Source organism: Conger conger, chromosome 8 (assembly GCF_963514075.1).
Source record: "Conger conger chromosome 8, fConCon1.1, whole genome shotgun sequence".
Taxonomy (NCBI): domain Eukaryota; kingdom Metazoa; phylum Chordata; class Actinopteri; order Anguilliformes; family Congridae; genus Conger; species Conger conger.
Window position 1 is genome coordinate 55,273,575 of NC_083767.1, and position 25,100 is coordinate 55,298,674.

The 25,100-nt window shown below is 45.2% G+C and overlaps 2 protein-coding genes across 3 annotated transcripts in view; one reads left to right on the forward strand and one right to left on the reverse strand.

Moving 5' to 3' along the window:
* The window catches only part of fbxl13 (F-box and leucine-rich repeat protein 13), a 47,028-nt gene that overhangs the window by 15,837 nt on the left and 6,091 nt on the right, over window positions 1-25,100 (reverse strand). The window contains exons 7-12 of the mRNA XM_061250705.1: window positions 23,197-23,301; window positions 20,246-20,341; window positions 19,404-19,539; window positions 3,134-3,186; window positions 2,461-2,561; window positions 894-1,023 (exon numbers count right to left, since the gene is read on the reverse strand). Coding sequence (XP_061106689.1) covers window positions 894-1,023; window positions 2,461-2,561; window positions 3,134-3,186; window positions 19,404-19,539; window positions 20,246-20,341; window positions 23,197-23,301 — 621 coding nt within the window. The remainder of the gene's footprint in view (window positions 1-893; window positions 1,024-2,460; window positions 2,562-3,133; window positions 3,187-19,403; window positions 19,540-20,245; window positions 20,342-23,196; window positions 23,302-25,100) is intronic.
* On the forward strand, window positions 817-19,046 carry lrrc17 (leucine rich repeat containing 17). 2 transcript variants are annotated; one of them, XM_061251522.1, is made up of 5 exons: window positions 817-953; window positions 5,084-5,923; window positions 13,136-13,291; window positions 17,847-18,237; window positions 18,901-19,046. In XM_061251522.1, the coding sequence occupies exons 2-5, from the start codon at window positions 5,185-5,187 to the stop codon at window positions 18,911-18,913; spliced, it is 1,299 nt and encodes a 432-aa protein (XP_061107506.1). In that variant the 5' UTR covers window positions 817-953; window positions 5,084-5,184; the 3' UTR covers window positions 18,914-19,046. The 2 variants fall into 2 exon arrangements, with proteins under 2 accessions (XP_061107506.1, XP_061107507.1); XM_061251523.1 differs by lacking the exon at window positions 18,901-19,046 and having other exon boundaries at window positions 17,847-18,695.

Here is a 25,100-nt window from a genome sequence, read left to right on the forward strand (position 1 = left end):
GGATTCAGAGAATGACGTCCAAAGTAAACAGAGCATTGTGCATGCAGTAAAATAAATTTCCTATGCAGCAAATAGTGACCAGCAAAATGTACAGCGCTCATAAAATATCAACTGATATAAAATACATCATTTGCTTTAAAAACAATGGAACAAATGCATATTAATGCCTTTTATTCCAGCTCTTGTGTAACTGGTGTGCGTTTCTTTGCAGGGGTTTGTTGGAAGAAGACCTTGGAAAAATGCCAATAATGTAAAGTAAATTAATAAAAGAAAAGTGGACACTAATTCTTGCCTAGGTAACTATATTTCCCCATCAATTATGATGTTGAATTTGAGGATTATGGTTTGCCCTCTCTCATACAGAAACGGCATGTTTTTATTTCAATAATATAATGCACTTACTAGGCATAATCCATTCATCCTTTCAGTAATAAATTAAAAAGTCTTTAGATGATGAAGAGAAGCACAAAGCACTTTTTATAGCTCCTCAGAACATCAGAAACATGTATGCTATGTATTAATGGCATTGCACAGAAGAAATATGATCCAAAGAGCAACCCTTTTTAAAAAAAAATCCAAATCAGATGTTTTTGAAGTAGTGCTTTTACGAGACACTGTTTCCAGGCTTATCTACGTGTTTGTGAAGAAGCTCCTTAACTTTTCCCCTGCAGGCCAGAAATGATACGAGGACAAGCTACTCTTGTCCTGGAGGCGTTCCAGAGCCCCCTACTGCTGCAAAACGCTGGCTTCCCTGCTGGCGGAGTGCGTGTAACTTAAAACCCCGCTGCAGCCTCTCGGCTCCACACAGCCCCCGCACTGCCTGAGCAGAGAGGCTGTTCTCCAGGGGTGCCGCTCCACGCTCGCGACCGGACCCAGCCCGCCGCACGACTGACCTGAGTGCAGCCCGAGAGGTCCAAGTAGATGATCCTGTGACAGCCCTTCCCTGTGGCCAGGTACTGTAAGCCTTTGTCCGTGAACCTCTTGCAGTAAGCCAGGCTGAGATACTGGAGATTGAGGCAGCACCTTTATGGGCACGGAGAGGAGCAGACGCGCACATGTTAGGAGAACAATGCACCACGCGAGGGACCGCGCGTCCTGATAACGCGACTTTTTCGGCAGGGGCATGCGGAAAGAAGCTCGCTTTCCGACGGCGGTTACAGTACGTGTTTTACAGCGTGGTTTGATGAGCGCGTGTACCGATCTGGCAAATGTTTGTAATCGTTTTGCTGAAACGTCTCCAAGTAATCAGTCTGTGCACTTCAGGTGCAAATGCGTTGGGAGGTTTCCAAAGCTATAAACATTGCCTTCAAGTTCTCCCTCTTGTTAATAGACGTGTTCCAGCTAACAATTCTGCAGCACAGGGTGAAAATGTTGAGGGGCTTCAACTTTAAGTGGAGATTAACAGAGAAAGCAAGCTTGTCCTAAACTGAGCAGGAAGCATTTATAGATTAGATACACAGCAACTCAGAATTTCCAGTTGTTGTCAGGGGTTTGTCATTTATCTGCAAGGCTGAGGATGAGGCTCCTTTTACAAAGCTGCTCTGTAGTGACTTAAGGATTTAATAAATGACATGAGAAGGAAAAGGACTTAAATATCATTTATCTATTTTGCCACGTTCCAAGCTATTTTTGAGTGACTTTTAGGAATAATGCCAAAGGGAAATTAAGCATCTGTGTTCTGATAAATGGATACGGTTCTGTTTTGTGATTTTCTTGTTTTTTCTTCTTTGGTAAAGAAAGCTCAAATGGTTCTAATTATGTGCATGCTGTGTAAGCTGTCTCCGAGATTCAGCTGATGAATGTTATACTATCTAGGGTGCTGTTCCAGACATGCCGTCTACTTTGAAGGCAATGCAAATTTCGTGGAAAATCTTCACAGTCAATGCAAGGATTTTGGGTGCCAACCAAGGACTCTACAGTTACCATTTTTTCCATTCCATTTTGTGTTATTCAAACCTCCAGCATTTACTGTGTCACAAGAATCGTGCTTGTGCTCTGACTGGCAATAAAAGTCCTGCTATGCCTCCTGTTGGATGATGTTCTTTATTGCTGTAGCTGTGATGTGAATGCAGCCATTGTGAAGGAGCCACTGCACATTTGCTTTGTCTAAGGAGGAATTTAGTATCCACTAATTCACTAATTGTAACTCAGCGTGTTTTTTATCATTCAATGACAGGAACAAGCTCTGAAGGCTTTTTAATGAGGTAGTCCACTGGCTCTCATCCAGATATTCATGTCTGCATGAGAGCTCTCCCAAAATGAAAACATTGTGCAATGTATTTAGGTTCAAGATCAAAGCCAATGACTGTGGCACGGAGAAATACGCAAGCAGAAAATAATTGTTTGGACAATAACAGATGGTACATTCAAGAATGCAGCAAAAGTCCTGAAGGATTCAAATATTTTTTTCAAACTCAGAAAAAATACTTAGATGGAGCAGCATGTGTTCTATGGATTTACCTGGAGAGTGCTCTGAAAGTGTTGTTTGTTACAGCAGTGTAAGACAAATTCAGGTAAAGAAGAGCCGGACAGCCTTCTAGAACAATCCTCAGTGTTTCATCCTGTTAAAAAGGAGAAGACACACTGTTAATTAACGGATAATTTAATTTAATTCGGTCACCTATGAAAAAGGTAAATCGTTGTAATACACACAGAACAAGTAAAGGACCATAAGTACAAAATACATGAAATAACAGTCAGTCATTGCAGTGGTGAACGGTGGGGAGGGGCTGACAGAGGCAGGCTCATTGCTCAGCGCGTAAAGCTGTCAGCTCTGCAGCCACACGTAATGCGCCAGGGAGAGTCCCCGCGATGTGCTGGAGATCCAGTGTTCTTACGTAACGGACGCGCACCGCCGCCCGCGCGGGCCAAAACGGTCCGCGGACCCGCGCCAAAAAAAGAGCAGTGGAACCTGCCTCCCCCTCTGGAGATGCGCGCCGGCACCGGCATGTGCCGCCCATCTGGGGGCATGTTAACACTGGCGCGCGGCACACCTCTCTTTCCGGCTATAGCACGTTCCGGAAAAGAGTCGTCGCCGCGGCGGCCGCGGGGATGAGGTTTCGGCAGGGGAGAGAAGTCGCACCACATCCTGCCGTCCCTTTATTTATTTGTATTTATTTATTTTTTTACTTACGTTTATGCCGGTGCACTCGGACAGATTGAGCTCCTGCAGGTTCTTGCAGTCACCTAGGAGACACCAGAGACAGGACAGTGAAGCTGTGGTTGAAGGCTACATGGCCCGGGCCCCATTGGGTTGGCTGGCTGAGCTTGGCAGGATAACGGGGCCTACGCTGCCCAGTCTATAAACACGATATTAAGCCCATTTTTTATGTACTGCTGTGATGGGATAATTCCACTCCTGGAGGCGCCACCAGGCCCGGATCGTGGTACAGTTGGCTGCGGTGAGTGAGGGCTGGGAAACAGACGGGAACAGTGGCTCGGCCGCCCACTGAAAGTCAAAGCCCCTCCTTCCGGAGGCTTCTGCAGATTCACAGAGGCTTGGCTGCCGGTGGTGACATCACACCGGGGCAACAGAACAAAGCCTGAGAAATTGAGCAGGTCATGGCATCGCACCATGGAAATGTGGTGATATTTTACTGATATTTAATTTTTCTGTTGGAAAGTGGGAGGATTAGCATACACCACTACATGTACAAGTGAGATGAGTCCGAGCTTAGTTTAAGAAGCAGCTAAACCTACTAAATCCCTGTAATTCATAAAAGAACCACATTTATTTTGTCTTTGGATGGACAATCTGTTTCATCCAAAGACCATTTTCCCTCACCTCTGCCCATTTTTCACCCCCGTTTGATGTGCCAAATTACCGCTGTAGGGCTTCCACAATGTCCGCTTTCAGTGCTGAATGGCCACACACTGCTACGTGTCCTCATAAGACCGTGCAGCTTGCCAACCTCTTCTTTTCACTCCACTATCAGCCAGCTGACCTTTCACAGCTCCTGAAAAGACTGACGCAAGTAGACTGTGGGCTCTTGCCTGACAAGGGGACATGCTACTCAGTGATGGTAAATGGTAAATGGTTGGCATTTATATAGCGCCTTTATCCAAAGCGCTGTACAATTGATGCTTCTCCATTCACCCATTCATACACACACTCACACACCAACGGCAATTGGCTGCCGTGCAAGGCGCCGACCAGCTCGTCAGGAGCGTTTGGGGGTTAGGTGTCTTGCTCAGGGACACTTTGACACAGCCCGGGCGGGGAATCGAACCGGCAACCCTCCGACTGCTAGATGACTGCTCTTTTTGCCTGAGCCATGTCGCCAGTGATGTGGTGAGAGGCTGACAAGGAGACCTGCTACTGAGTGACTGATTGACAAGGGGACATGTTGAATGTTATGGTGAGTGATTGACAAAAGGACAAGCCATTGAGCAACGATTGAGTTACAATTGTACGAATGGTTACGATTGAGAAGGGGACATGTTGAGTGATATGGCGAGTGATTGAGAATCATCCCTCCCTGGATGATGCTATGGCCGATTATGCATCACACCATAGGACTCAGGAAGACAGGCAGCACTGACGTGCTTCAGACAAGTTCCTGGACATATAGTGCATCACCGAACGTCATACAATTGCCACAAGCAAGTACGGCACTGGGGACCCCCAGAAATACACATAACATTTTTTAAAAGGTCTGCTGAAAATTTCCACTAGGAATAAAACTTCTAATGAGCAAGCAGGAGTGAAAATTCGCTCCAGGTGTAATTTCTTTAGCAAACCCTGTGGTGTAGACCAACAGTTACTGCCTCAAACAACAGCACTAATGGGCAATTAACATCAGCCAGGCCTGTGCTTTAAGGAAACATATGGACGTACCAACATAAACATATTCTGGAGTTTAAAGAAAATTCTCATATAAATCATGTAACTTCCTGCCACTCAGACAAAAAACAAAAATGGGTTTCATTACAAAGAGGAAGAACATAAACATCAAACAGACGGGAGACACCAGGAACTGAGAGTAATTAAGGCCTTGCTCTGTGGTGCCCTTTTTATTGGCAGGGCCTGGGGTGTCTGAGTCGGTCCGTTAAACATGTAACCCCCCCCCCTCTCTCTACACAGGGACTGCAGCTGTAACTTCGCCCTAGCCAACCAGGAAAGGCTCAACGTTCGAAAAAGACCCGCCACAGCCGCGAGAGTCCCCGAACCAGCCGGCAGCGGGAATGCGGGTGATCGCTCTGATGGTCCTCCTGGCCCTCGGTTCGGCCGAGCCCCGGAAGGCCAGGCCCGAGGGCAGGCGGGGCCGGGGGAGGGGTAGCAGGAGGGCGGGCACCGTCAAGCGCTTCGCCGGCGAGTGCAAGGAGTATACCGAGGCGGGGGACAAGTACCTGGACTGCCAGGACAAAGAGCTGACCGCTGTGATCACGGGCTGGCCGGAGGACACCGTGCACCTGCTGCTGGCCCGGAACAAGATGCAGGTGCTGCGGGCCGACACCTTCGCCCACTTCAGGGGCCTCAAGAGCCTGGACCTGCAGCAGAACCAGATCGACAAGATCGAGGAGGGCGCCTTCAACGGCCTCAGCAAACTGACCACCCTGCTGCTGCAGCACAACCGCCTGCAGGTGCTGACCGAGGAGGTCCTCATCCCGCTGCCGCGCCTGAAGCACCTGCGCCTGTACGACAACCCCTGGAGCTGCCACTGCCACCTCGACAGCCTGGTGCGCCACCTGCAGGTGCCGGGCAACCGCAACCTGGGCAACTACGCCAAGTGCGCCGAGCCCGTCAACCTCCTGGGGCAGAAGCTGAAGCGCATGAAGGTGGAGCTGCTGTGCCCGGAGGAGAACGACCTGAAGCCCGAGGAGATCCCGCAGGGGCCCATCACTGGCGTGAAACCGCCAGACGCCACCACCAGCTGCCGCACCTACATGTTCCCCAAGCCCCTGCTGGACTGCAGGAACCAAGGTAGGCATCTCTTACTCACTGCAGGACTGAAATAACACCTGCTACACCACGGCTGGGGTGGTTGGATACCGCGGTTGCAGTGTATTGTGAATGCAGAAGTTTTATCGTATTGTATTGTGATAAGGAAATTCATTACCACTGGGGAATGTTTTGTGTTCTTTAGGGTAACATGACAGTATTCTCTGCATTACATGCGTGTTTTAAGTGGTAATGGGTTTTCAGTTCTCTGTGGTAGTGGGAATGGGTTCTCTGTGGTAATAGAAGGGGGTTCTGTGTTATGGGTTTGTGTTCTCTGTAGTAGTGGGAGTGGGTTCTCCATGGTAACGGGAGGGGGTTCTGTATTATGGGTTTGTGTTCTCTGTAGTACTGGGAGTGGGTTCTCCGTGGCAATGGTAGGGGGTTCTGCATTACGGGTTTGCATTCTCTATGGGAGTGGGAGAGGGTTCTTCATGGTAACGGGAGGGGGTTCTGCGTTATGGGTTTGCATTCCTTCTAGTAGTGGGTTTTCTGTGCAGTGAGAGCGCTGGGGTCATGAGGCGGCCTGTAGCGTGGTGGTTAATGACAAATGCCAATAATGTAATGTAATTTATGGGAACCGTGTGCTCCAGACCACCCGTCACACCACACCATGTTACAGGGTCATCTGCACCCCCTGTCTTGGGCCTCTGCTGCAGTATATTTAACTAAACATAACACAGAAACAGGGGCCAGCTATTTAAAAGCTAAAAATTCTAAGCTCCGTCGTGAACCCAAGCACAGCATGGTATTCCCCAAGGAGGAGGGGGGGGGAGAAAACATGCGATGCTTTGCAGACTTATAACGAGCTTCATTTTTCTCTGCACACATTTTGATAAATGGCAAAACAAGAGTAACAGAGTAAGCAGAGTAGATGGTTTCAGCATGGTCCCAGATTGCACAGCAGATTCCACAGCAGACCAGCAGGCCAGACCAAAGGGTTTCACTGAGGAACCAGATTCAACTCAATTGGGGAAGGAGAAAGTTGACAGAATGGCCAGAGCTCATCCCACATCAGCATTGCCCTGTAGCCAATCATATCCGTCTGCAGAAGCTATATTACATACATTACATTACATTACATTACATTATTGGCATTTGGCAGACGCTCTTATCCAGAGCGACGTACGGTTGATTAGACTACGCAGGAGACGATCCTCCCCTGGAGCAATGAAGGGTTAAGGGCCTTGCTCAAGGGCCGCTGTGCGGATCTTATTGTGGTCACACCGGGATTAGAACCACCGACCTTGTGTGTCCCAGTCCTTTACCTTAACCACTACGCTACGGGCCGCCCTATACATAAAGTGTTGAGAGTGGGCCGAGCTGTGATCCCAGTATTGGGCGAGTAGGAGTACAGGGGGACGGCCTGTAGCGTAGTGGTTAAGGTAAAGGACTGGGACACACAAGGTTTGTGGTTCTAATCCCGGCGTAGCCACAATAAGATCCGCACAGCCCTTGGGCCCTTGAGCAAGGCCCTTAACCCTGCATTGCTCCAGGGGAGGATTGTCTCCTGCTTAGTCTAATCAACTGTACGTCGCTCTGGATAAGAGCGTCTGCCAAATGCTAATAATGTAATGTAATGTACAGGGGGACGAGCACCTTGCACAGGATGCGTTAGGGAAAAAAACTATCGCGCTAGGTGGCGTACCTTAGTTGTAAAGCATTATTCCAGCGACCGTGTCAGTTCCGACTATGGCCGACAGGGCACTGGATTTAGCATCACCCAAGGACGGGAGTTTTCATTTTTTGGCCGAGACTATGCTGTGTCACTGCTGACTTTCACTGGCAGAGCAGCTGCAAGTCCATCTGTTCAGCTGCATATTGTAGGGTCCTCGCACAGGCCGCCAAATAACAGGGATTTTACCCTTTAGGATATCGGGGCGCCAATTAATGTTATGTGGCAGTATAACTGCAAAACGTAATCATCGGTCTCATAAAATTACTGTTCTCAGAAATATCTAACCACAAATTTAGTATTTTAATTAATTAAAATAACCAACATCAAGGATTAAACATACCGATAACCTGAAGGTTGGAAGTTCTTTGAAAAACTGCTTTAACTCGGCTCTCATGTCTATGTGACACCAAAACAGACACCGGGTTTAATAAAATAGATTTATTAAACAAACGTACAAACAGAACAGATGAACTAACGGGAAGTTAGTAGGGTACGGTATGTTAGGAATGTATGCGTGTGCGCGCACGCTCACGCGCAACCCTTGAACAAAGGAAAGGTAAAAGTGAGACTACTTGCGTAGCTTTACTCTACAACTACATACGCGAAAGACGGCGAATCAATTCACGTACATATACGGCTAACAGAATACATTCAAATGATAAGACAAAGCAAATATAGAAACACAGATTCACAATAACAGTTAAGACTAAACTAACTAAACTGGCTATGCCTGAATGTTTGTTGTCTTACTGAGTCCATACGCATTGCTGGATCCAAAATCATTCACAGCACCATCACGGAGCCGCGGTGGTGCTGTGAATGATGTCCTGGAGAGGCGCGCAAAGCAGGGGTGTTCTCGTCTCAGCTGTGCGTTGTCGTCTGGTCCGTTCGGTTATGAAAATATTCGCTGGTTTTTTTTTCCTGGTGGAAAAGTTTGTTGCTGTGGTTTGCAGTGGTAAACTGATGTAGCGTTCCGCGTACACCAGTTTCTACTTCCTATAGGCCACTAAGTTACCGCGAGGTAAACTCGGTGTGTCCGTAAGCCTGGTGGTGTGCTGTAGAGTTCAGCCTCTGTCCGAGTATCGGACCAGATAAGGTGAGGAAAAGAGCGTCGAAAAAGAGGGGTCTCCCAAGGTGCCATGCTCTTATACAGGTAAAGTTTATTTCTCCCGCCATTATGGGATTGGCTGAACCGAACTAGACGTCATGCGGGGGTGGACGTTGCAGAATTGTCCTGTGGGATTGTGGGAAATGTAGTCCGTACAACATTAACTGTCTTCTTCACACTCATGTACTGTACGTGTGAGCCCAACTTGGTAACTGCACTGTGACAAGACGTTGCGGTAACTTCATGTCCGGTGAAAGAGAACACATGGCTGTCTGTGCTCCAGACTCGTATTGGAGATTGCAGCAGTGAGCTGAATTATATTGTCTGACTTGCCGTACCAAATGTCTTGAGAAAAAGTTAAAAAAAAAAAATTATATATATATGTATCCTAGGTCATCATACTGTATCATTGGTGTTGCTAAATCCAATCACTCATGTATGTGCAAATGCACATGCTAGCAATTGGCAAGAAAGCTTCCAGCACGCATTGATTCTTTGGTAAAGCGTTCATTTCGCAGATGTTTCCTATTTCTGTCCGTCTATAAAATATCAGAGTAACATAACGTTCTACACTCTTCAAAGAGGCTGATAGGAAAGAGTGTTTACATTTTTTTTTAAACTTAAGACACTTGATAGAATAATATCACCAGTTGCAGAATGGTGATTTAAAAGTGCTGAAACAGCAAGCACAACAGACAGTTACACAAGACATCCGCAGCCGTGAGATATATAAGGGCAGACTGAGCAAGGGAGCAAGGACCGGGCAAAGAGTACAAATCTCATTGTGTCTCTTTCCCAAAAATAACAGCTGCATCTTCCTCTGGGAACTGCATAAGTGGCATACTAAAACATCAAGGCACTGTAATTCCTTTAAGGCTTTACATCAATATGCCATCTCCGTTGGCTGGAAATCTGGAGAAGGGCCAAAATTTAGCTAATTTTTTATTTGACGCATTTGTGGGTTAAGTTTCTTCTTCAACGTGAGGCTGAACAGGAGTACGTCTGTGCCGGACGTTGGCATTCCCGAATGGTTTCTAATGGAACATAAATGAGGCATAAAGCATAAAGCGGGGTATCCAGCGGACAGAGGACCCTATGTGCTGTGCTACGGGGTGCCATCCTCCACAGTGCGCGGTTTGTGCTTCAGTGTAGAAGCGTCGCTGTGTTCCCCTGCGGATTCCTTTCCGTCCCCCTGGCGAAGCACTCAAAGGCTGGTTTGACATCGGGATGTTCAGAGAGCGAGACTCCGGTCCTCCGCACCACAGCTGCGATATCGTGCACCGCGAGGTCTGTGAGAGCAGCACGGCATCGTTTTTAACTCGTTCGCCATCTGCTCCTGTCTTCTCTCAATGGTCTTCAGTTAATATTTCCTGTGTGGGTGCATTGACCTTTCTGGGTTGGGTAATGTCTTCCTATTAGGAGGTATGCAGTTTTTTAAAGTTTTTTTTTTAGTTTTTTTGGACAGGGCTCGTTCCGCTCTTCAGAAATTCCGTCCAAATGTACAGTGTGTCGTATGGGTTAGCACAGCGAACCTTATTAACCGGACAATGCTCTGCAGAACACTACGAGTGTTCGAGAGAACATTTCCCCAGTTCTCTGTTACAGAACGCATGCAGTTTTGAGTCAACAGAGAAACACCTTGCCTCATTTTGCCTCAGTGACTCCCTCGGCCTATAGGACGCCTGCCTGCATTAGCTGTGTAAAATGGCCAGCACCTGTGCAATGATGGATGCGGCTTTTTTTCCCTGTTTGTGAAATTCATATTTTCTAACCTGTCCCTTCACTGCAACACCTGTCCTTTCCGGAGAGCACCTGCACTAGTGACAGTCTCTGATCCCCGAGTAGTTGGTTTTCATGCCCAATGTATACATGCAACTAGACATTAAATACCATGAACAAATTATTTCATATTTCATCTACACTCAGTGATCACTTTATTAGGTAGACCAGCTTGTACACCAGATTGGTACATGCATAAAAGCATACAGACGTGGTCAAGAGGTTCAGTTGTTTTGCAGACCAAATATCAGAATGGGGAAGAAATGTGATCTAAGTGACTTTGACTGTGGAATGATTGTTGGTGCCAGACAGGGTGGTTTGAGTATCTCAGAAACTGATGATCTCCTGGGACTTTCACACACACCAGTCTCTAGAGTTTGCAGAGAATGGTGCGAAAAATAAAAAACATCCAGTAAGTAACAGTTCTGTGGGCAGAAATGCGTTAATGAGAGATGTCAGAGGAAAGGGGCCAAAGCTGACAGCAAGGTGACAGTAACACAAATAACCATGCATTACAACAGTGGTATGCAGAAGAGCATCTCTGAACACACAACCCATCCAACCTCTAAGTGGATAGGCTAGAGCAGCAGAGGACTCAGAATAAAGGGCTCACTGAGTATATATCCAGAAGATTAACTGGACTGCGCTATTTTTCAGTTGAAACACACATTTCTTGTAAGAAATGGCTCAACAGTCAGCAAAAACTGCTGCCGTAAGCCAGAATGTGGCTGCCCCTAACCCCAGCCTCCTCCCCTGCTGCTCTGTCATTTCTGTGGGAATTTGTGAAGCTCAGGCTGGTTTGTGTTAGCAGATAAGCAGCAACCGCACAGCACATATTCTAGGACCGTTAAAAGCAAGAGAGAGGGTGAGAGAGAGAGCAAGAGAGGGGCCAGGGGGTGAGATAAAGGAGGGGGAGAGAGACAGAGAGACAGAGAGACAGAGAACAGCATGGCGTCTTGCTATTATACCAGGCCTATCAGAAGTATCCTTCTCATATTCTGATTTACAACCATCTGGAATTCCAGTGAGAGTCATCTAATTATAGTCTGCAGCGCAGTGAAATGGCCACAAATATTATTCCAGTTCCTTTTTTCCCCAAACTAAATGAAAGGCTTTTGGCTAAACAGCACACAGCCTGTATGCTGTAATTATAGAACTGTACAGTTGTGTGCTGTAATTTTCTGCAACGCAGTGTCAGTGTACATAACGTATGCATGCAGCAGATCATTTGCAATACTGTAATTATCCATGCACAGCAGTGTGCACACCGCATGCATTACATGCACGTGTGCCTACTGCATGACTACTGCAGCTCAGACTAATTTGCCGGAGGTGGAAACCTGGAGAAAGTGTATTTGCAAAGCCAGGTTTGGCAGAATAAAGATAAGGATCACAACGGTATTCCTTATGTCTGTGACAGAGGAGGTGATTCGACTGAAGACTGAAAGACAGAATAATCACTTTCCTGTTTCGTCTGGAAATGTTTGTTTGTTATAGTCTACAGCCTATAGTCTACCGCAGTTATAGTCTACAGCCTATAACATTAAAAAGAATGCTTCTACGTAAAATGTATTGGATCTAACAGTACAGCTACGTGGGTAGTCCTTGATGCTGTATGTACCACTTCCTCAATGCAAATGAAAGCAGGAGAATGGCTGTTAAACTGTTGGACGCCGTTCAGACAGGAGACCCTAATGAAAACCACAGACGTCACATTAAGGACAGGATGAAGAATGTAGGAGTTCTCTGTGGGAGTCTGCAGTTCAATGCTGCCTGACCCAAAAACTCCTACACACACACACACTGCAGCTGTGGAGTAATTGCAATTCCATTCATTGCTGCAGGATTCAAAGGCATTTGTCTGCGACTACTGTAAACAGAAAGACTAACGCTGCAGATACTCTCCCTCTACCTCTATCTTTACAGTTAAAGAAATGCCAGGATGCAAGACAGATCTAAAGATTTGTGAATGTAGTTTCCATCTTGGAGCATGCAAGGCCATTGTATCACACCTAAACCATATATTTCTTCTTAAATTCTTAACATGGTGTTCTCTAGGTGATTTGCACAATTAAGATGACCATCTGCAAATGCACATAACCTTAATATTTCATTGAAAGCCAAGATCAGTGGCTCCTTAAATATTTGACATGCCACATAAATAAAGTAATATAAATTGTTCAGATTTAGATGTATTACTGATCAGGTTGAACTTAATCATTACATTTTTCAAGGGATTACATGTTTTCATGTTTTCATACAGCAAAAAGGTTCTTTTCCTACATTTTAGGCCACCTGAATGGGGTTAACTGTGCAATAAACAGTATTGCTATCACAGATGTTTCTCAGTGGGAAAACCTACTGGAAATACTTACAGAACTCTTTCAGCATATGATTCATTTTACACACGTACCAAACTCATGGGAAATCATCTTTTGTACCGTCCTAGACCACGGCACAGTAGCAGACACAGCTGTTAATAGGCCTCCCCTCAAGTGCCAACTGATTAAAGAAGTGTCAGGTGAACCTTACCAAACCCCCCTCTCCGCTCTTCGAAAGCTGAACACGCTACTGAATACTGTGTGTGAGAGCCACTTTTCTCCCCTCCTCCCCCACATTTCTCTTTTTCCAGATCTGAAGAATGTTCCAGCTGACCTCCCCTCTGACATAGTCAAGATGGACCTCTCCAAAAACAGCATCAAACAGCTCAGAGCCAAAGAGTTTGTGGCCGCCAAGGACCTGAAGTTACTGAACCTCAGCAGCAACAACCTTGACCGTATTGATACAGGTGAGCCAATGCCATTTCCTTCATCAATCAGCAAATTTACATTTTTACATTTACATTTTTGTCATTTGGCAGACGCTTTTAATCCAAAGCGACTTACAAATGCATAGGTTCTACCACAAGTCAAAGCATCACAACCATAACTAGGAAAATACACATGGAATGCTGTTCTAAACATATAGACGTCATCATAAGTGCAATTATTAGATTTATTTTATTTTTTTTTATTATTTTTTTTTGGGTTAGACAAGGAGGATAGGGATATCAGAAAGGGGGGGCGGGGGAAATCAGGAGGGAGGACTAAGGTAGAGTTTGAAAAGGTGTGTTTTGAGTCTGCGTCGAAATAGGGGGAGGGATTCTGCTGTCCTGACAGTGGTAGGCAAGTCATTCCACCACTGAGGAACCAGAACGGAAAACAGGCGTGAACGTGCAGCTCGACCGCCAGGTGCACGTAGAGAGGGAACCACAAGGCGACCAGAGCTGGCAGACCGGAGTGGTCTAGCTGGGGAGTAGGGAGTGATCAAGGAGCTGAAGCACAATGCTGAAGCACAACCAACCACATGAGAAAGGGATTTTCTATGCTATTTAAAGGGCTTGGGGAATCCATGTTTGGGCACGATGAGCATGCAAAGAGAACAATGATACCAAAACATGTGCTACTTGTGGAAAGGTCAGACCAACAAGCCACATTTGGCATCTGCCAAATATGTGTAATTGTTTAAGGGAAAGGATACTATTACAACATCAACCACAAGGAAAACTACAATTACTACTGTTGCTGCTTCGACAAATACCACCACCAGCGTGGCCCAGAAAACAAACAGATCCAGATACAGTAGGAGGAATCCTTTTGCATTCTTGAACATTAATCAAATGTCTCAGAAGAGGATACGTCCTATATCATCACAGTAGTTTTTGGAACGTGCAGGGGAAAAGGCCTGGATGTATAACTCTCTCTTGAAACAGAAAGCAACAGAATTCGGGGAAAATGACAGCTACACACAGATATAGAAGCACTAAAAAACACTTTTGATTTGCAGCGGTGACGCCATAGAACCACTCCGCTGCTCCTTTTAGTGTGATTTAGTGAAACGTCCGGAAATCTTAGCTTTGGAAAGAAGGATTTTAATTCATCATCCGATCATTAATTACAGATGAAAATGTGCAAACAATTGACTGCTGTGTATTACAATACTAAATTCCATCCATCCATCCATCCATTATCTGAACCCGCTTATCCTGAACAGGGTCGCAGGGGGGCTGGAGCCTATCCCAGCATACATTGGGCGAAAGGCAGGAATACACCCTGGACAGGTCGCCAGTCCATCGCAGGGCACACACACCATTCACTCACACACTCATACCTATGGGCAATTTTAGACTCTCCAATCAGCCTAACCTGCATGTCTTTGGACTGTGGGAGGAAACCGGAGTACCCAGAGGAAACCCACGCAGACACGGGGAGAACATGCAAACTCCGCACAGAGAGGCCCCGGCCGACGGGGATTCGAACCCAGGACCTCCTTGCTGTGAGGCGGCAGTGCTACCCACTGCGCCATCCGTGCCGCCCACAATACTAATTCTAAAATAAAAATAAAAATAAAAATAAAAATAAAGCTGCTCTCCTATTTCCAATTTGATGCCAGAAAATTCAAGGTCAGACACCCAAGTACAATAGTTAATTTGAATAAGCAGGTCTAGCAAACTAGAGATGAAAGCGTAACAGTGATTGGTATCTACAGTGGCAAGAAAAAGTATGTGAACCCTTTGGAATTACTTGGTTTTCTGCATTAATTGGTCATAAAATGTGATCTGATCTACATCTAAGTCCCAAGTATAGACAAACTGAATGTGCTTAACCTAATACCACACAAACAATTATAATATTTCATGTCTTTATTGGACACATCCATTAAACATTCACAGTGCTGGTGGAAAAAGGAAGTGAACCCTTATGCTAATAACTTCAACAAAAGCTAATTAGAGTCAGGAGTTAGCAAACCTGGAGTCCAATCAATGAAATGAGATTGGAGCGAGGTGTAGAGCTACTTTGACTTATAAAAAACACTCAAACTTTTTGAGTTTGCTATTCACAAGAAGCATCTGCTGATGTGAACCATGCCTCGCAAAAAAGAGATCTCCGAAGACCTACAATCAAAAATTGTTGACTTGCATAAAACTAGAAAGGGTTACAAAGTAATCTCCAAGACTTTAGGTATTCACCAGTCCACAATTAGACAAATTGTCTACAAATGGAGACGATTTAGTACTGTGGCTACTCTCCCTAGAAGTGGGCGCCCTGCCAAGTTGACTCCAAAAGCACAACGCAGAATGCTCAGTGAGGTAAAAAAGAAGCCTAGAGTAACAGCTAAAGGCTTGAGGGAATCATTGGAACTGGTTAACATCTCTGTTCATGAGTCTACCATACGCAAATCATTGAACAGGCATGGTGTCCGTGGCAGGACACCACGGAGGAAGCCGCTGCTTTCCAAAAAAACATCACTGCACGCCTGAAGTTTGCCAAAGAGTACCTTGACACTCCACAACGCTACTGGGAAAATGTTTTGTGGACTGATGAAACCAAGGTTGAATTGTTCGGGAAGAACACGCAGCGCTACGTATGGCGTAAAAAGGGCACTGCATACCAACATGAAAATATCATCCCAACGGTGAAGTACGGTGGAGGGAGCATCATGATTTGGGGCTGCTTTGCTGCTTCGGGGCCTGGACCGCTTGCAATTATCGAGGGGAAAATGAATTCTCAAGTTTATCAAGGTATCCTACAGAATAATGTCAGGGTGGCTGTCCGCCAGCTGAAGCTCAGTAGAAGTTGGGTGATGCAGCAGGACAATGACCCTAAACGTCGAAGTAAATCTACAACAGAATGGCTTCAAAAAAAGAAAATCCGTGTTTTGGAGTGTCCCAGTCAGAGTCCAGACCTGAATCCAATAGAGATGCTGTGGAATGACCTCAAGAGAGCTGTTCACACTAGACATCCAAAGAATATGGCTGAGCTGAAGCAGTTCTGTAAGGAAGAATGGTCCAAAATTCCTCCTGAACGTTGTGCAGGTCTGATCAGCAGCTACTGGAAACGCTTGTTGGAGGTTATTGCTGCCAAAGGAGGTTCGACCAGTTATTAAATCCAAGGGTTCACTTACTTTTTCCACCAGCACTGTGAATGTTCAATGAATGTGTCCAATAAAGACATGAAATATTATAATTGTTTGTGTGGTATTAGGTTAAGCACATTGAGTTTGTCTATACTTGGGACTTAGATGTAGATCAGATCACATTTTATGACCAATTAATGCAGAAAACCACATACGCGGTTCACATACTTTTTCTTGCCACTGTATTATGTTATCAGAATGTAAATGGCGGCCTGTAGCGTAGTGGTTAAGGTACATGACTGGGACACGCAAGGTCGGTGGTTCGAATCTCAGTGTAGCCACAATAAGATCCGCACAGCTGTTGGGCCCTTGAGCAAGGCCCTTAACCCTGCATTGCTCCAGGGGAGGACTGTCTCCTGCTTAGTCTAGTCAACTGTAAGTCGCTCTGGATAAGAGCGTCTGCAAAATGCCAATAATGTATCGTAAATGGAGAAGATCTGCCTAAACACACACACACACACACTCACAGAATCTTTGTAATTGTGGGATACAGAAATTACACACAGACACCCATGTACGCACACCCCCCCCTCCTCCCCCCACACACACACACACACGCACAAGCACAGAATCTTCATAATTGTAGGATATCTGGTAGCATGAAAATGGGGCCATTTGTGGCCTCCCTGCCCCTGTCCTGAACAGACTGATCGTGAGAGGGCTGATTCTCAGCAGTGGAGTGAGAGTGGCAGTCATACCCGGCCTCGTGCGATTAGGGTGGGCAGTCCCCTCATGAGACTGGCTGTAAATGAGCTTCCTGCCTCTCTTCTGAAAGATCAAAGCCCGATATAATGGACACCGTGTAGCAGACGCTGCTGTAATTAAACCATGCCAGCAAGGGACAGGCATTAACTGATGCCTCTAGAGTCTCGACCCGATGAACACGTTTACTTGCGTCCTTGTTCTAGTTCGAAGAGCATAACGGACACAAGGGGCAAAAACAAAATTGCTTTAAAGGGAGGAAAATCTTGGATGCACACAAAAGAGGAAGAAAAAAAAAAGAAAAAACTATCAAAAGCCTATTTCAATTAACTTCATATTGTGGCCATATTCCTTTGCTCCAGACAAAAGCGTTTACCACAAAGGGAGTCTGATGTAATCGCAGTGATATCAATAAGCAACGACATACACTACTGTAACAGATCTGCGGCAGATCTGCAGTAATTACCCACTCAGCACCACAAAACAAAAAGTTGTGACTGTTTACAGACATACAACACACACACGCACACACAGAAAAAAGCTGAGCAGGTTATAGTTCCAGTGCTCTACAGCTGCATCACGCCAACCGCTACTTTTGACACTGGAGTATGCTCCTTTCATTCAGCCGCAGAATTACTGAAACCTAAAGTACCGTCTCATCTCCACCCACTCTTTTCCCCACACAGCTGCGTTTTCTGGCCTCCTGTACCTCAGAGAGCTGGACCTCTCCAACAACAGCCTGCGTTTCTTCCAGTACGGGGTCCTGGAAGACCTGTACTTCATCAGGAAGCTGGAGCTGGGAGACAACCCCTGGATATGTGACTACAACATCCACTACCTGATCTACTGGCTCAAGCACCACACCAACGTGGAGTACTCAGGGCTCAAGTGCAGCTCCCCACCCAAGTACAGTGGCTGGCAGGTTGAGGAGTACGTCAAGACCTACAACGCAGAGTGTCCCGAAGACCTACTACTGGGTTACTCGGAAAACGGCCAGGAGCTCGCTGTCGAAACCGAGGAGGAGGAGATGGAACTCCCCCGACCGCTAACAACCTTTAAGAAATTCGAAATCACAAGGTTGAGTTAAAAAAAAGACTCATTTGACCGCCCCCCCCCCCCCCTCCTCCGCAAGAACTGTATTTTTTGTAGGACAGTCTAATTCAGTCTGTATCAGATCAAAGCTCATTCTTTTGTTCTAAATCATTACTTATTGAGAACGATTGCCGTTTTTAGTTAGTTTTTTTTTAAACAATAATATTTCATACTGAGACTAATTTGTATAAAAGTGATTATCTTTTTTTTACTTTGGGTTTGTCTTTCTGTCAATGAAATAAAACTGCCTGTTTTTTTTTCTGAAGCCCTCTCGTAATAATAAGTAGATGGTTGTGAATACAAAAAAGCATTTTTGCACAATATAACAACCTCTTTGTGTACTACTGTCATGACTGAATTTCTGAACCTGAAAACTAAGGTGTGCAATTCACATTGTACTCATGAAGTCCAAATAAAGTACAAATCACGTTTGGACTAAACTATCCAGACCCCAATGACCATAAAATAAGTTACTGGCTACCGAAAAATGAGCAAATTCCAGCTACGTCCAGCTTGAAATGACCAGCTACCAGCTGTTTCAAAACATAGCTTGAGCTCAAACCATGTTGAGTATGCAGCTGGTCTGAACGGGTCAACCACCTGTTTCAAAACTTAGCTTGAGCTGTTTTTTAGTTTTTTTTTTCCCAGCAGGGTAGCCTAGCTGTCCCTGGAACAGCAGGGAGAGACGGAGCTCGGGGGCCGGCGCTGCACCGGCCCCTCCACTCCCTGAGTGGAACCAGATGCGTCTGGGCCCCGCAGTCAGCGATCCAGTGATTCATGACTCATAGCATGCTGCAGGGCTTCACAATCCACCGCACATGTGTTGCTGGCATTCCCGCGACACACGTGTGAGACAGTGCTGGGGAACGGGGTGGGGGGGGACGGGGGGGCGGAGCCGGGAGGAGGATCGAGGTACGCACCACCGGGAGGAGGAAACCTCGGCGTGCGTGCGTCTCGACCGGCTCCTTTCCCACTGCCACAGTCCCACAGATAGCAAATGATTTAAATCTCCTACTTAGCTTTCGGGGGGGAAATGTATAACCGACTGTGCATCCTGTGTGGGTGTGTGTCAGGCGGCAGGGACGGAGCTCACGCTCGGCGTGGCCCCCTGGTGGCCGCGGGGCGCGAGGCGCGAGCGCAGCGGGACCCACCGATGCGCAGGAAGCCGGGCCCCTGCAGGGAGGAGCACCCCCGCATGTTCAGGTGCGCCACAAACGGACGGTACTTCTGCAGGATCCGCGCCACGGCCTCGTCCGTGATCCGCCGCCTCTCCGAAGAGAAGTTTATCTGTGGGCGGAAGAAATGCCTTTTTTTTTTTTTTTTTTTTTTTTTTTTGGCTACGAGACACCCGCGAGAACGTTCGAAACAGATGTCGTGTTCGTGGAATCAATAAAACAGCCCTGGCAACATCTTCATTCTCAGAAATGACAGGAAATGACTTGTTTTATGTGAAGAATGGTCAGCATATATATATAAATAGTGCCCTCCATAAGTCTTGGGACAAAGATTATTATTTCTTTATTTGGCTCCACAATTTTATATTTGCAATCAAAGAATTCACATGTGGTTAAAGTGCAGATGTTAAAGCCTATTTTTATATATTTTTATAGTTTCACCATATATAATTTTAAAATATAGTCCCGCAGGTGTCTCGGATTAATGCGTGTTCTGTCCCTTCCTTAGTGCAGCTATAAGAGCACTTTTATCTTCCCTTGATTCTAGGCTTTTGATTGGAGTCAGTTATTGGCATTTGACAAGTATGAGGACCAGAGTTGCGCCAATGAAAGTCAAGGAAGCCATTATGAGGTTGAAAATAAGAAAAAAGAAAGTGACTCTCCCAAATAAAAGGTTTGGAATAGCTGCACGTTTGCCACATGTGAATTGATCACAAACAGAAAATTGTGCAGCACACAGTCAAATCAAGAAAAATACGTCTGTCCCAAGACTTATGGAACTCACTGTATTTGGGGGCTGTAAGAGAGGTGCAACTCACACAACTCCAGAGGGTGTGGGTCTGGGCAATGGCCTTCCAAGTCCGACACACCTGGCAACATTTCACTAGATCACCAACCTCTAAATTCTTAAAGATCTGTGCGCAAGAAAAAAACAAAAACATTATTAGTGTGATTGCCAGATTTTTGTCCGCCTACACCTCCCACAGTTTTCGAGATATGGACACCAAGCCAACTGGAAAATTCCCGACATGGTCCCGAATGGTGTGCTTGTTCACAGCTTTTCGATATTCCCAATCATTTCCAAAATATTTAAGGTTTTCCAGCGAAAAAAGTCCAATAGAGAATGTGGAGAACAGTGGAATGTCTTGCAGCTGAACTGTTGCCGCCCCAGCTGATGAGGTCACCAGGCTCTCTAGCATTTCCATATACTTACATGGCCACAATTGCCTTGCATTACACAAATAACCACACATCCAACCTCTCTGATTGGCATTCATCAATAACTAGCAACCACCCAGTAACACCCTGGCAACCACCTAGCAAAACATCTGCACATCTCTAGTTTAAAAATGTTATGAAAGCATCTCTAGATAGACCATACAACTGTAGTTTTAGAATTCTGTGCAGGTAAAATCACTTAAGTGGAAAATAATACTCGATGACAATATCATACTAGATCTAGTGTGAACACTGGAACCATAAAAAAAGTTTTCATTCAACTGCTGTCACAAAGATATGAAAGCAAACATTAACAATATTATTTTCCAAACGCAAATTTAACAGTGATTCAAGGGAACCATAAAATCATAAAATAGACTATGCAAGATATTATCAGCTCAGTTCCTTTTAACAAGCTTTGCAGCAGAAACATTTACTGATCCACAGATAGGCTTAGCACAAATACAGATCTTGTAATAGCTCATTCCCTTGCGTGAAATTACAAAGCCTGCCACTTTTCATGAGCTCCATAGTTTCAGGGTCACAGCATGACTGTACTGAGAACATTTCAGTTAAACTGTGGAAGCTTTTATAAATTTGTGAAAAAAAGGACAAAAGTTAATTTCACATAATGTTAATTTCACATAATGTATCCAGTGTCAAAATAATGTATGGCAACACAGACAATGTTAAGCTCAAGCAAATGGCTCTTTTTCTGCCTATAGCACATGCTGTTGGATATTAACCAGGACCCATATTCTGCAGAACAGTGAATGAACTACATGGGAAATGTATAAAGTTTTTACTTTCTCAACCCAAATTTAAATAATCGTTCAAGATTGTATACATTGTTTAACATTCACTGAGGAAGAATCGCTCCAGATAAATTATGTATTTGATTGCTCGAGTTTCGTTAAGTTTTTCATTGTTAAAGTGGAGCGATTAGTCAACATTCAAATTAACTGAGGTGAAGCTTTGAATAAATTAGGTTAACTGACTACTTTCCACTTACCGTTTTTGCTTTCCAACAATTATACAGAATTTAATAAGAATTTAATCTAATAAGTGTTTCCTGGACATTTCCAAGACAAATGCTCAGAACCACAGTCCATTTCCAAATATAGTAAAGGGTTTGGAGGGGCACATTTTTTTTTACAAGATTATGTATTCTATAAATAGAACTTAAAAATACTGTAGCTGCCAAGAGTCAAGAAATGTCTGCCAGCCACTAGTATGGGTAAAGACTAGATGACTCTGTAAAGGCTTGAAAACTCATGCAACCATATTTTGGGACTATAGACTCTGTCAGAAGAGCAAATAGGGACATCAGTATAAATGCATATAACCAAGAAATATCATGAGCTGGTGGTCTGGCTGCCCTTCTAAATCTGCTCAACCACAGAACCACTAGAATGCAATCGCTTCTGTGTTGTTCACATTCAATCCTCCTCTCTGAGGACCACCTTAAACTGGTAGAAACCAGTACGAGGCTATTATAAACTGAACCCTCTCAAATTTTTCAAGAAAAATCCATATTACTGTGATTTATGTCTGTGAGAAAACCTTACAGGAATCATTCCCGTAAAAGAAAGAAAAAGACCATTTCTCTTGGTCATGTAAAATCAGTTCAATTTGCTAAGGTTTTTGAGATATGATTTGTGGCAGATGACACCTCCAGGTTTGTGCTTTAGATTAGCTTCAACATTTAATTCACTAGAGCATCAGTCCTCATCCTCCGCAGTGCTGTGACTTGTATGCTCTGGGTTATTCACATGCATGCACTGGCAGACCTACGCCAGGTTCAGCGAAACCATCTTTCACACAGCTTTTTAAGGGCATGCTTGAAGTTACAAGTCTGAGGTGACGAGACATCCTCTCATAACAATTTGGCGAAGCACTCACCAGGTGATGACACACGCCCATACACACACACACACACAATCATCAAATCTGCAAAACACTGCTTTCTGAGCATTCATCTAAATAATTATAACAAAATGCAAACTCAAAAAACTCAGAAAAAAAGCTACTGTACTTTTACAGAAAGCATCCATTGACACATCTAAAGAATCTAAAAGAAAAAAAAGCTTAGTGAATGTATTCTTATTCAACAGTGGGTTTTTGAGAAAAACACAATGTGACAATCACACTACCAACTATATTTTATGAATGTTCAGATTCTGTTGTTTTAATTGCTCTTTAATGCAAATATTATATTATTTAGTCAATACCGGCAAAGCTACCTCCGGCTGACACATGCGAGAACTCACTGAATATAAACAGTTGATTAAACGGCATAACAAAAAAACAGCCACAAACTACCACTGACCCCACTGTGGAGGTGACATGAATGTGATATTTTGTCTGCGGAGTGACAGTACAAGCTCACACAATGTCAAGCCACAGGATGAAGTGGCCTCTGCTGGAGCAGGTATCTGCTCTCCTCCGTCTGTTTAAGTCCGGGATGGATGTTAAAGTCATGACATCACAAAAATGGGCATGAGTGTCACCGCCTCGTTGAGATGTGGCCGATTGGAGAGGGTCATCATACCTTCAGCGCCACTTTCCAGGGCAACAGGGACACTCCATCCTGTCCCTCCAGGAGTGTGCCGCCCATGTTGTAAGAGTCAGACTCCAGCAGTCCTTTTTCCAGCCGCTATGAACAGACATCAAGGTGAAAAAATGAATACATTGTACACACAAATGCACATACACACACACACATACGCACGTGTATACACACACACACACACACACACACACACACAAGTGGCATGCAGCCTGACTCTTCAGGACCTCACAGCTGTAGCTATTTCCGTACCTTTGTAAACACCCTGAATATCTCACACACACATCTGCACGGCTCCTTACTCAGTGAGAAGATCAGCCTGTTATTTCGCATCCCAGTTTAACATGAAAGTGCAGTGCAATGGCCTCGGTTTGCCCCCGCGGAAATGTAGCGGACACAATTCAGGTCTCAGAACAAGGACCATGCTGCTAATTGAGTTCCCAGCATGCACTGCGGTTGAGTGGAAACCTGGGTTTATGTTTATGTTTGTGGCTACTGGTCAGGAGCTGTGAACAATCCATCCATCCATCCATTTTCTAACCACTAAATCACGGTAGCAACAGGGCAAGCAAAGCAGCCCATACTTCCCTCATCCCAGGGACTTCCTCCAACTCATCCGGGGGATCCCAATGCGATCCCAGGCCACCTGGGAGATAGAATCCCTCCAATGCATCCTGGGTCTGCCCCTGGTTCTCCTCCCAGGTGGACGTGCCTGGAACTCCACCCAGGGGGCATCCAGATGCCCGAACCATGTCAACTGACTCCTCTCAACGTGGAGGAGCAGTGGCTCTACTTTGAGGTCCTCCCGGATGGCTGAGCTCCTTCACCTTCGCTGGTGAACAATCTGAATGTGAACACACTTCTACTAGTGATCGGCCCTTTCTTTGTGAGTCTGTGAGTGCATTTGAATCCCACTGTAATTGCCACTCGGAAAGCACGGTGAATTGTCAGTAGAGCATGGAGCTGAACTGTTCAGCTTATATTCCACATGATCTTACACTGACTGCATTCATAGTAACCCCCCCCCCTCTCTTTCGCCCCATTAGCAACCCTTTGAACATGAAACATAATTTATTTCATAACAATCCTCTAGGCAGCACGGATGGCGCAGTGGGTAGCACTGCTGCCTCACAGCAAGGAGGTCCTGGGTTGGAATCCTCCGTCAGTGGATTCCCCGTCAGCCTCTCTGTGCGGAGTTTTCATGTTCTCCCCGTGTTTGTGTGGGTTTCCTCCGGGTATTCCGGTTTCCTCCCACAGTCCAAAGACATGCAGGTTAGGCTGATTGGAGAGTCTAAATTGCCCATAGGTATGAGTGTGTGAGTGAATTGTGTGTGTGCCCTGCGATGGACTGGTAACCTGTCCAGGGTGTATTCCTGCCTTTCGCCCAATGTATGCTGGGATAGGCTCCAGCCCCCCTGCGACCCTGTTCAGGATAAGCAGGTTAGGATAATGGATGGATGGATGAATGAACAATCCTCTATTAGGCTTCCAAGTTCTACCAGCCTACTTCCACTAACTGAAATTAAGAAATTTGTCAAAACATGAAAATGAATACGAACGTCCGGTCAAAAATAGACACATTCATGTCTGCTTCATCCGTCCCAATTGACAAAACTGACAAAATTATTTCCATTCTACAAAAGAGGACACCAGGATGTGGCTGTATTCACTCTGGTACTTGATACTGTTCATACAATTCAAACTTGTTCATAGACTCTATTCATAGAAGGGAAATTGTGCAAAATGGGATGACTCACACACAATGACCTGATCACAGTGACACAGTACCGTTCCAGATACCAATTTTACATTCATAGTTAGCATTTCATAATTCCTTCAATTATGTAGTTTCGTAGATACAGTTACATTCAGGAAATGTAAGCGAA

Bases quoted from the DNA above. Each gene is read 5' to 3' on its own strand.
- lrrc17 (XM_061251522.1), top strand. From the start codon at position 5,185: ATGCGGGTGATCGCTCTGATGGTCCTCCTGGCCCTCGGTTCGGCCGAG. The intron at 5,924-13,135 runs GTAGGCATCTCT...CTCTTTTTCCAG, and splicing joins GCTGGACTGCAGGAACCAAG to ATCTGAAGAATGTTCCAGCT. The intron at 13,292-17,846 runs GTGAGCCAATGC...TTCCCCACACAG, and splicing joins CCTTGACCGTATTGATACAG to CTGCGTTTTCTGGCCTCCTG.